The sequence below is a fragment of the Microplitis mediator genome, chromosome 2 (assembly GCF_029852145.1).
Source record: "Microplitis mediator isolate UGA2020A chromosome 2, iyMicMedi2.1, whole genome shotgun sequence".
NCBI lineage: Eukaryota > Metazoa > Arthropoda > Insecta > Hymenoptera > Braconidae > Microplitis > Microplitis mediator.
This window is the reverse complement of record NC_079970.1, coordinates 6,918,592-6,930,988: the sequence shown is the minus strand read 5'-3', so window position 1 is coordinate 6,930,988 and position 12,397 is coordinate 6,918,592. Positions and strand designations below refer to the sequence as shown.

Below are 12,397 nucleotides of genomic sequence, written 5' to 3'. Positions count from 1 at the left end.
AGTCGCCATATTTGTTGTAAGCAAGCGATTACTCTTGGCCACATCAACATAAATTGAAACTCTCACTACATCAACTCCTATATATATATACATTTATACATATACACTAAAGATTTGTAAAAGTGAGTAAGCGTGAGTACAACTGAGTTGTCGTCGGACACCTGTGAGTGACTGTGAACAATTATTTAAACTATATTTTTTTAAATTAACAAGGTAATAATAAAATTTAAATTTAAATCAAGCTAGCATTATAAGTTTTGTCTATATTGTGGTGATCAATACTTGAGTCTTGTTTACAAACTTAAATTTCCTAAAAAACAATTCGTTTCTATAAGTTATATTTAAAAATTGTTATTGTATACATGTTATTTAAAATTTACTCTGATATATTTCCAGGGCGTGTCACGATGAAGTTTATAATATTAATTGCTACTGTATTTATACAAACGAGTAAGTATTTGAATTATTATTTTATTTTATTTCATTTATTTGATATATGGAGATTTTATTTCATAAATAAGTTTAAGTTGACATTCAAAAGACAAGTAATTGTATAATATTGAAATTTTTTTAGTAACTTGTCAAAGAGCTCCGACGATATCATATATATCACAGGAACAAGTAAAAGATATTGGTGGTACTGCAGAATTGCAATGTTCGGTCCAATACGGTCAAGATTATCCTGTTTTGTGGGTTAAAATTGATAAACAGTCGAACGACCAAACTCCACTTTCTTCTAAGACGTCACTTATCATTCGTGACAGTAGATTTGCTCTCAGATACGACACAGCAACTTCTACATATACTCTTCAAGTATGTAGTAAATTAAGCAATTCTATTTAAATTTTAAATATTTAACAATTCATTTCTTTATAAGTAAATATATACATATATATATTTGTTTTTTTCAGGTGAAAGACATTCAAGAGACTGATGCTGGGCATTATGAATGCCAAGTACTTATATCTCTAAACAATCGAATTCGTGCAGATGTCGAGCTTCAAGTTCGTCGTGCTCCATTTATCAGTGATAATTCAACACGTGCTGTAGTTGTCAGTGAGGGTGAACCTGTTCAACTTGAGTGCTATGCCGGTGGTTTTCCTACTCCCAGAATTTCATGGCGAAGAGAAAATAATGCCATTTTACCTACGGGCGGTTCTATTTATCGGTATGGTTATCATATTTTTTTTCTTGATACTTGTCAATTTTATTAAAAAATATTTTTAATTGAGAGATACCCTGATAGCCAGAGTTTCTGATCAGAAAGTTGATGTACCTGAGTTGCGACCAACTTGATGACAAGTTGTCGACAACTTTCAGCTTGTGTAACTATTGACTATAAGTTGCTCAGAAACTTGGCGACAATCTACTGCCGCAACCTGTCACCAAGTTTCTGAGCAACTTGTAGACAAGTTGTCGGCAAAAGTTACACGAGCTGAAAGTTGTCAACAGGTTTCTCGGAAAGTTGCTGTCAACTTATGGAAATGCCAACTTTTGCAGCCAACTTGGCTATCAGAGTAGCTGTCCTGATAGCCAGACTTTCTGATCAGGAAGTTGGTATACATTAGTTGCGACCAACTTGTCGACTACTTTCCCAAAAAATTGGCGACAATTTACTGCCGCAACCTGTCGACAACTTTCTGAAAAAATTGAAGGCATCTTTTCGTCAACTAATGTAATGCCAACTTTTGCACCATCTTTCTCAGAAAGTTCCCATCAACTTATGGAAATGTCACTTTTGCGGCCAACTTGGTGACAAGTTGCTGCAGTAGGTTGTCGCCAGTTTGGCTATTAGGGTGCAAACTATTTTTTATTTAATTTAACTCACTGATAAATGCTTAAATTATCGAATGGAAAATTTTTAGTTTTTTGGGAACATAGCGATAGGCTGAAAATTTCGTTTTCTTTAAAAAATTTTTCTCTTTCACCCTCGAGTTAACAAATGGAACTGTCCTTGTTGCACTTGTACATTAAATGGAGGCTTTGTCCAAATTTTTCTAGCAATCCAATGAATACTTTTAATAAATTAGACGGAGAATCGCTTGATTATACAGTAGACATATGTCTGGTGATAAGAGATTTTATTTAGGAGAAAACCGGGAAAAATGATGGAAAACTCCTCTGAAGACAGTACGATTTTATAATACTTATTTTTTAAATCTATCAAGTATATAATTAATATTAATTAACTTATAATTTATTTTAATGCATAAATAATTTTTGTCAATTGATTTATCAGTCAGGACAGGTAGTCTAGTTTTATATTATGTAAATAGATGGTTGCCAGGGCAATACGACTGCCCAATTTCACAACTCAGCAAGAGCTAAATCTTTAAAAGTCATTTCTAAACTCTGACGTCTTACACATCATTCCATATTTTGTTTTTTTTATTAAAATATCAAATTAACATATTGTTTTAATTAAAAAACTAGTTTTTTTCTAACAATATTTTTGTTTTATAATTATGACAAATTAAAAATAAAGAATTGACTTTTACTGGATTTTGAAAGTCAGCCGAATACGTATTGATACATCGACGTGATATTAATGTCAGTACGAAAAAAACTGAATGACAAACTTCAATTTAAAAATAGTATCTTTTAATTCGGTAACTATTATTTTCAGCATAGAGAACTTGCCGGCTTACAAACAAATAAAAACTATTAACTTTCAATGTCGAGTATTAATTGGTATAATTATAAAAAAAAGTTTTTATTTATAACTTTATTTTCTTAACTTATGAAAAAATTTACAGTCAACGGTAATAAAATTTATAAATTTTTAAGTGAAACAAACATCACTTCAAAAAATATGTAGATATTTACAATATCCTAGATAGCCAGGATTGATCAGCACAACACTTAGAAAATTAAGTAATTGTGTTTATTATGCTAAATTTTTAATTCCAATCATCTAGAATGATTGGAACGCTTTTCAATGCAACAATAGTTAGTGTTATAATTTTTTTTAATAGAATTAATAATTATTGTATGATAACTTCTGCAATAAATTTCGTAACAGTTACTATCAGGATGATAGCAGTTACTATCAGGATGGTAATATTTACTATCAGGATGATAATATTTACTTCTGCAATAAATTTCTTAACAGTTACTATCAGGATGGTAAAAATTATAATCTATGATGGTAACTGTTACCATCTGGATTATAAATATAACTATTTATAATAATAATAATAATAATAATTAACTCTAGTTAACATACAGGATTGTAACAATTGTTATAAATATGGCGAACATTACAATCTAGATGATTTATACAATAATCTAGATAATATTCACTACTATCGGATTTATGGTAGAAATTTTACCATAACTAGATAATAGTTTCTATTATTTAAATTTTTGAATGAAGTTTGCTTTCATTTTGCCGTCTAATATTAGTCGTAGATTTCAGGAAAATATTTGCCGAGCCGATTTCCTTTCAAATTGACAGCAAATATACATCAACTTTTGTTGTTCAGTTTTATGACTACAATATGAGTGCAACATACACTGAAAAATGACAGAAAGTTCACTGCAAATTTAGCTCTTCAATTTTACTGGCAATTTGCCGCCCAATTCCATCCACAGATTTCAGTCATTTTAATTTTCAAGTTGACGACGATTTGCTGTCAAAGTGGCCATTGCGAATACAATCGATTTTTTAAAAATCCTCTTTTTCTGCCCTTCGGCTGGAAAGTGGCAACTTTCTAACCGCTGCGCTAAACGAAGTTGCCACTTTCCGGCTCCGTCAAGCAGAAAAATAGTATACACACCTAGGCCAGTAAAAAAGAAAGTCTCAGATCACATGTTTGTCAGCTTCGGCTTCGCCTGGGTCAACAATTACATGTGATCCGAGACTTTTCTTGTTTTACTGCCCTAAGTACTTATATACTATATATATAATATATCGCATGTGCCGTTCTTCCCACAAAGAAAGCCAAAAATTTAAACTTTCAGGTATAGATCTAGTGAAAAATCGTATACACCCCACGGAGGAAGATAGGATGTCCCAATCCGCGTATTGGAATATCCTACTTTCCTTCCTTGGTGTGTAATATACTATAGTTTAAATAAAATTGATATTTTATACATTGTTTTTTATAGTATTGAATTGAAATATTTAATTTTGTTTATTTTAAAAATTATAAACAGATTTGACTAAATTATCATTATTATTCTAAGTATTAAGTATCAAACAAGACTAATAAACTTAAAATATTTGATTGTCTGTACAGAGGAAATATATTAAAAATAGCATCAGTACGTAAAGAAGACCGTGGAACATATTATTGCGTTGCCGATAACTCAGTTGGACGTGGAGCAAGACGAAACATCAATGTCGAAGTTGAATTTGCTCCAGTAATAACAGCACCTCGACCACGTTTGGGTCAAGCATTGCAGTTTGACATAGATTTGGAATGTCATGTTGAAGGATATCCAGTTCCTGCAATAACTTGGATATACAATGATGCAGAATTGTCAAATAATCAGCACTACACTATATCCCATTTTGCTACTGCCGATGAGTATACTGATTCGACACTTCGTATAATTACTGTTGAAAAGAGACAGTATGGAGATTATATTTGTCGTGCTTTCAATAAACTTGGTACTGCCGAAAGTAAAATAAATCTTTATGGTAAGATTTTATAATTATTATTTTTACTATGGAATAATTATATTATTATTTCAAATTATACTTGCCTGTATTCGTTTATATATTATTCACAAGTATATTTTATCAATAACTGTAGTTTATATTGGTGCTGGCTTTATGTTAATTTTTTAATTAATTTAGTAGTTAGCATGTTATTAGATTTTTGTTAATTTATCTCCACAGAAACAATTATTCCGGTATGTCCACCTGCTTGTGGCCAAGCCAAATACGGAGCTGGTGCTATTCCAGTTTCATCTGGACCTCTCATAGCTTTTGTGTTGATAATCGCTGCCTTGTACAAGTAAGTATTATTATTTATTTGTTTTTTTTTTGCTATCAAGCATTTTTACTATGAAGCGAAATTTTTTTGGGCTGATTAATTTCCAGTTACATGTTTTTGCATACTCCCAAAATTTAATTACATATTAATTTCTAGCTAAATAATAAAAAAAAATAATAATAATAACAAATAAATTTTATTTAATTCTGTTTCAGAAACATCAATGCCAAATATTAATTTTCCCGGTTTACTTTCGTCGACGGGAACTAGAAATTTTTTATCCAAGTGGCTTCTAATAATTTTCGGAATAACAATATTGAAAAAAGTTTAAAAGTTTAACGAGTTTTCTCGAGGTTTTTATATAAAAAAATATTTTCCCTGACGATTTAGATATTTAAATACTCGACGACATCGAAAGTTTTTTTAAAAATTATTTTAATTTAAATAGATCTGAAGATTTTCTCTCTAATAACAATAATTATAATGACAAGTAATTAAAAAATGTAGGAAGTTGTGATCTGATCTCATAAATTATAAATTTTTGAGAGATCTAGTTTAGTGAAAACAATCATGTAACGTTAATATGTTTGCACTAGACAATGATATTTTCCCTAGTAACACGTGTTTGAGCAAGATTCTGGAGTAATTATCTTGAGCAAGACCCCTAGCTGCTAGTGTCTTTTTCTACGTATGCGTCTTTCGCAAGTTCGTGTACCAAGAAACCTATGTCAAGATTTGTGTATGTCTTACTCATGGTATCGTACGCAAGAATATTAAAGATATCTTGAATACGTCGCAATGAAAAAGTGTCTGATGCATTTCTTGCACCAGTAACTTACAGTAGGGACGGTGACACGACCGTTGAACCGAAGACAATTTATCCGCGACAATTGATCCACGGATAATTGATCCTAGCAACAATTTATCCAAGCGATAATTGATCCGCCGACAATTCTTCCGAGCGATAATTGATTTGAGACGCAATAGATCTGAGTAACAAATGACCGAATGATATAAAATTTGGTGATGGTTTATCCTTAGAGTACTTGATTCTGGTGTGAATTAATTTTACTAGATAATTTTTTCAATACCATTGCAAGCATGGGTGTGTTAACATACTATTGTAAGTAAGATATTCTATTCGGGGATATTAACTTGTGTAACTAAAAGTATTGTTTACATTATCGTTTGGATCAATGGTCAGCGGATCAACTACCGCTTGGATCAATTATCGCTCAGATCGGTTGTCGGCGGATTAATTGTCACTAGGATCAATTGTCGTGGATCAATTGTCGTAGATCAATTGTCCTCGGATCAACTGTCAGGTAACCGTAGGGACTTACGCATGGCTTGCTCAAGATCTGCTCAAGGCTCAAAGTCAATTTCCAGCCTTGAGCAGATCTTGATAAAGTCATGCGCAACTATTTTCAACTATAGTCTCCCTCCAGAATTTATAATCTGGCACGAAGTTCTTGTGTAAGGCTTGAAGTTTAAATTTGGTCACGAGTATCTGCAGCAAGACACATACGTAGAAAAAGACACTAGCACCTATCGATCTTGAGAGCAGACTTGCTCAAGAATTTAAAGAGATTGTTATATGGGATTATTACTATAAAACTAGTGATTTATCATGAGGAACAAAAAAAAATACTTAGCTCAATAAGTAATAGTAGTCTTAAATTACCTAAGAAATACTAAGATAAATAAGAAATGTTAATAATTATAAATGGCTCCGAAGACAGCGCAACAAATTTCTATAGATTTTTATATAAATTTTGTACTTTTAATACTGATGATAATATATAGTATCATTATTACAACTAATAATGATAAGAAATAATAATAATAATAATAATAATCACTGCCACAAGTATGATAAATTGTTACTAAAAACTTTTTTTTAAAACTATTCAGTATTCATTATTTTTTTTTTGTATCTTATCGTTTTTAATAAATAAATAAAAGCGATAAGACTGAGATTAACAAACAATCATTTATTTATCGTGTCAAGGGGTCATTAATTTATCGTGCAGTAGAATGAACTTATGTACTATAATTAACGGAATCGATTACAGACGTGATTAAATGTTTTATTTAAAATTTATATATTAATTTATTACGTCTTTTATCGTTTGCCGTGCACAGATACCTGTACCACTCACAATGTAGTAACGATTTTTAGAAATATATTATTAGATTATTATTATTATTATTTACACGTGCTAATTATATCCAGGCACGTTTGAAACATATCGGCAGCACAATTTTAATAATTAAATAAAAAAAAAAATTAATATCTATCATTAGATATTTATAATTTTATTACGATTTTACTTAATTTTTTTCTACAATTGTTGGGATTTTTAATAAAAAAACAGGAAGATAAAAAAAAATCACGACAATAAATTATTGACAAACTTTTATAGAAATATACTAGTAATTTTTTATTTTATTTTGTATAACATTTTTGTACCTTAATTAAAAATAAATTCTTTGATGTAATATTAATTAATATATATATTTTTTTCTAATTATTGACATTTAAATACAGCTTTACTGACTTCACCTTTACGAAGTGCGTCAAGAGCTTCTTTGTACTCGGATAATTTGTAAATCTTAATTCCTAGTTTATTGTAATCGAGATAATTACTGGCCATTGCTTGGACTAGTGCCAATCCTTTGGTAAAAGTGAACGGATTAATCATTACTCCTTTGATAGTTAACTCATTCATATAAACCTAGAGTGTAATTCAAATATTTATATGCGTATATATTTATTAGCTATACTTATATTTAACAAATAATAATTTTACAAACTTTGAATGGATTGATAGACATCGTTGCATCAGGATTCGCTACTCCGAAAACACAAAGACATCCACCGCGACGCAGAAGTGGTACGGCGGCTTCCATAGCAGCTGCGGAGCCACTGCAGTCGATTGCCAGATCGAAATTTTCGTTTTTCAAACCCTCCAAATCATTAACATGGTAGCCCAGATCTAAATATTGATATATATGATATAATGTTAGGAAAGAATATAAATTTTAAAAATTTTTACTAATGCTTACTAAGTTTTTCAAACATTTGTTGTCTTTTTATTAGCCGCTCAGCAACGGTAACAGTCTTCCTCAGACCGTTTATATGCAAAACGCAGGCCCAAAGTAATCCGATGATTCCCGCTCCAATGACGATTACTTTTTTCCCAATATTTACAGGGCTTATTAAATCCCAGCCGTGAGCTATACATGACAATGGCTCAGTAAGAGCAGCCTGAGGCATTTCTACTCCTTCTGGCACTAAGTACACCTTTGTAAATAACAATAATTTATTATCACATTATTAATTTAATAATAGCAATTACGAGCAATCTACAGTTATTACGTGACTGCCTGAGTTTTACTGTCAAATTTATTTAATATGATTTGAATTTAATTGTCTATTAAAATCTCTATTCTAAAATCTTTTATTTATTTTTATTATCATTGACATTGAATAAGATAAATCTTATCACTAACTGGCAAACTTATTGATTTCGATGATTGTATAATCATGGGGTCCTTGAAATAAAATCTACACGGTCAAATTTTTTTTTTATTAATCATCTCCCTGGTGGAAATTTTTCGGATTTTTCTCTGAATAACTCTGAAAAAGTCTTTAGAACTTTAGAACTGAGTTTTTCAGAGAAAATTCCGAAAAATTTCCACCAGGGCTAATATATTTTTGTTTTTTCACTGATACCAAATTAAATTTGTTTAATTTTTATTATCATAGAAGACATGGCATAGATTAAATTTTTCTTATTCTCTCTAGATTATATATAATAATTTAAATATTAATTTATTTAAATAAAATAAACACGATGGTCTTTTTTCTGCGTAATTTAAATTTCAATTCGAATGATTTGATGAATTGATTTATCTCAATACTTTGAAATAAAATAGAATTGAAAGCATGAAAAGGCCAAGAACTTTTTAACGATACCAAATTTAATAACATTAACTAATTTTATCATAAATATATGGCTGGAACAAAATTTTCCTTATTCTCTTATTAATGTAGATAATGATGATATTGATAACTTACCTGATTATCTGGTACAAGTACATGAGTTGCCCATCCACCGTCTCGAAAAATTCCAATTGTGTTATTAATTCCACCATTTTCACAAAAATGGTATCGCCCAATACGACAATTATTGCACTTATTGCAGCCACTGTTAGGGTCCACTGCTACTCGCTGGCCAATTTTAAATCCCGAGACTTCTTTGCCTATGCTTTCAACAGTCCCGGAGAATTCATGCCCAAGAGTCAGTGGCCCATCATTTTTAGCGGGAAATGATCCCTGAAAAAATTAAATTTAAGTAGATTATTGACTGGGTCAATACTGATAACTTGACAGGTATTATATTATGAAAGTGATTAGATTTAATAATAATATGAACCTTACATCCAATATATGAAGATCAGTACCACATATTCCTGAGTAAGCAACTCTGATTAAAATTTCATTGCCCTTTGCTCTTGGAATAACACAGGTTTCTAGAGTTAATTGTTTTCTTTTTGGATCGAAACTCAAATATTCCATTTCCATAGTTTTTTATTTTATATTTATATGCGTTTGTACTTGGTATTATCGCGCACTCCCAACTGCGACTGATGCACAAATGTTTGCGGCGAAGCTTATGTGCACATTTATATAGATATATATAGAGCAGTCATAAATGACAGGAAAATTTATCCCAATACTGAGTGCATACATAAGTAAATTGATGTTGATTGGCCAACTCATATAATTCTTTAGTACATAGATAAAATATGCATATTACATGATATAAAATAGAATAATAATAATCATAGACAACATGTTTTTATTATTATTATATGAATATGTAAATATTTATATGATTGTGCAGTATGATTAAAATAAAAAAATAATTGCTTTCGGAGGATAAGAATAATCAAACTGCATATATATATATATATATATATATATATATATATATATATATATATATATATATATATATATATATATATATATATATGTATATGTATATATATTCGTTCAAAAATTTTCCAAAGCTTATCAAATTTAATTCCTCTTATTTTCATAAATGGGTTCAATGAATGAAAAAAAAATTATTAACTGATTTAAGATTAAAATTAAAAGGAATTTGGTTGAATTTCGGACAAAGAATTTCTTTTTGAAATTAATAAAATCTTTCTATTATACGAAAACGAAGATCTTGAGCGACTTAAATGAAAGAATCTTTTTTTGTAGAGAATCAAATTTTTTGCACAATTGTTATTTGAAATTTTACTGTAAATTTCGTTTTTTCCTTTAATTCGTTTTTTCCAAATTAACAATTAGTAAAATTACGATCGGAAGTTTTGAAGAGCATTAGATCGCCTACAAAATGCGATTAAAAATTAGAGAATTTGAAAAAAATAGTCAGATTTCTCATGTGTTTAAATTTTAGGGAATTTTTTTTTTTTGATATGTACATCAATATTTTACCGAGGGAGTAAAAAAACAATGTCGTTTGAAACGAATTACCCTTATATATGTATATAATTAAGATTTATGAATATCAGCAATAAAGATTAACTATACATGCATTAATAGATTATGTATGCAAAAGTACATTCATTTCTTATCTTGTACGATAGCTTCACATACTGATAAATCAAATTTAAATATGAATAAAAAATACATTTAAAAAGTATTTGTAAATAGATATATTATTTTTCTTTCTTCTAAAAAAATTTAGAAATCACGAATTTAATTGGTTACTTGAAAAAATGATGAGTAGTAGCAGCAGCACGATTTTTGCGCGAAACCCTTGCGTGTTTTTATTTTTTTTAATACTTTAAACATTTCTATGATATTCTGCCGCCATTTTATTTTGATTTACGATTTTTAATTTTTCTCCCATTCCTAATAAATTATTTTTCAAATATTTAAATTTACCGCGCAAGTAATAAGAATAATTTATAAATAATAGATGAAAATAAAAAATTTCGAGTACACATTTTAGTCTAATTAATTTAATTATTGACACGAATAAATTTTAAGAAAATTATTAAATTTCAATTTTGAAATATCGCGCCAAGATGGCGCTGCTGCGCGTCACTGTATTTTCAACGTTCAAATTCCTGAGTGTGGAGATGGTCGACGAATCAAAAAATCGATTGCTTTGTATCAACTGACGGTTCGATAGCGGCAGTCAGTATCATCGACAATGGCAGCAGTAGTCCAGATCCTTCTTTGTTCTTTACGTTTGAATTGAAACACAGCATTGCAATGGCGTCATGTAAAATTGTGCAGTGATTGTAAAATTTATCTTTTATTAATATTAATTGTGCAAAGTATCTGTGGTGTAGTGAAGTGTTAAGTGTTCAGTGCTGGTAAAAAGTGTTAAGTGTTCAATGCTAGTGTAAAGTGTCAAGTGTACAGTGTTAGTGTCAAGTGTTGCTGATTGCTGATGCTGATGCTGATGCTGATATCTTCCTAGTTCCTGAGCAAAATCATCTGGCATCGTCTGGTGGGAAATAGCAGTTAAGTGACGTTTCTTTAGCTGCAATACACTTGGAGCAATTTAATTTAAATCTCCAGGTGTATAAGGACACCCTTCTGCATATTATTTCCCCGCCAAGGTTTGTTCAAACACTTGCGTGTTGTTTTTTTAATATTAAAATTCTTTTCTAACATATTCTGCCATCATTTTATTTTAACGTACGATTTTTAATTATTCTCCTATTTCTAATCATTTATTTTTTAAATATTTAAATTTACCGCGCAAGTAATAAGAATAATTAGTAAATTATTGATGAAAATAAAAAATTTCGGGTTTATTTTTTAATCTAATTAGTATAATTATCGACACAAACGAATTTTCATAAAATTATTAAAGTTCAATTTTGAAATTTCGCGCCAAGACAGCGCTTCTGCGCGTCATTGTATTCAATGTTCAATTGTTTTTGCTAAAGTGGGGGGTGAGAGAATTGCTGTCGATTGTTTTGTGTCAACTGGCGGTCTAATAGCGATAGCCAGTATCATCGACAATGGCAGTAGTAGTCCAGATCCTTTTTTACGTTTGAAATGAAACACAGTATTGCAGTTGTCGTGTAAAATTGTGCAGCGATTGTAAAATTTATCTTTTGTTAATTTAAAGTGTGCAAAGTGTCTATGGTGTAGTTAAGTGTTGAGTGTTCAGTGCTAGTGTAAAGTGTTGTGAGTTGCTGATGCTGATAACTTCCAAGTTCCTGATCAAAATCATCTGGCATCGTCTGGTGGGAAATAGCAGTTAAGTGACGTTTTTTTAGCTGCAATGCACTTGGAGCAATTTAAATTAAATCTCCAAGTGTATTAGACACCCTACTGCATATTATTTCCCCACTAAGGTTTGTTTAAACACTTGCGTGTTTTTTTTTTTAATTTTTTAAATATTTTT

General features: G+C 30.1%; 2 protein-coding genes across 3 annotated transcripts; one reads left to right on the top strand and one right to left on the bottom strand.

Moving 5' to 3' along the window:
- LOC130663450 (lachesin) lies at positions 1 to 7,336 on the top strand. Of its 2 annotated transcripts, XM_057462686.1 has the most exons (7): positions 4 to 213; positions 397 to 450; positions 575 to 813; positions 912 to 1,168; positions 4,242 to 4,645; positions 4,847 to 4,964; positions 5,159 to 7,336. In XM_057462686.1, the coding sequence occupies exons 2-7, from the start codon at positions 408 to 410 to the stop codon at positions 5,178 to 5,180; spliced, it is 1,083 nt and encodes a 360-aa protein (XP_057318669.1). In that variant the 5' UTR covers positions 4 to 213; positions 397 to 407; the 3' UTR covers positions 5,181 to 7,336. The 2 variants fall into 2 exon arrangements, with proteins under 2 accessions (XP_057318670.1, XP_057318669.1); XM_057462687.1 differs by lacking the exon at positions 4,847 to 4,964 and having other exon boundaries at positions 1 to 213.
- A 106-nt stretch (positions 7,337 to 7,442) lies between these two features.
- Positions 7,443 to 9,632, bottom strand: LOC130663451 (uncharacterized). Its single transcript, XM_057462688.1, has 5 exons — positions 9,391 to 9,632; positions 9,028 to 9,285; positions 8,013 to 8,250; positions 7,761 to 7,942; positions 7,443 to 7,681 (listed from the first exon to the last, which is right to left on the bottom strand). The coding sequence occupies exons 1-5, from the start codon at positions 9,532 to 9,534 to the stop codon at positions 7,475 to 7,477; spliced, it is 1,029 nt and encodes a 342-aa protein (XP_057318671.1). The 5' UTR covers positions 9,535 to 9,632; the 3' UTR covers positions 7,443 to 7,474.
- Between the last annotated feature and the right edge of the window lie 2,765 nt (positions 9,633 to 12,397).

Coding starts and splice junctions, on each gene's coding strand:
- LOC130663450 (XM_057462686.1), top strand. CDS start 408: ATGAAGTTTATAATATTAATTGCTACTGTATTTATACAAACGA. Junction 814..911: donor CTTCTACATATACTCTTCAA/GTATGTAGTAAA, acceptor TGTTTTTTTCAG/GTGAAAGACATTCAAGAGAC. Junction 1,169..4,241: donor ACGGGCGGTTCTATTTATCG/GTATGGTTATCA, acceptor TTGTCTGTACAG/AGGAAATATATTAAAAATAG.
- LOC130663451 (XM_057462688.1), bottom strand. CDS start 9,534: ATGGAAATGGAATATTTGAGTTTCGATCCAAAAAGAAAACAATTAACT. Junction 8,251..9,027: donor TACTTGTACCAGATAATCAG/GTAAGTTATCAA, acceptor TTATTTACAAAG/GTGTACTTAGTGCCAGAAGG. Junction 7,943..8,012: donor ACAAATGTTTGAAAAACTTA/GTAAGCATTAGT, acceptor ATCAATATTTAG/ATCTGGGCTACCATGTTAAT.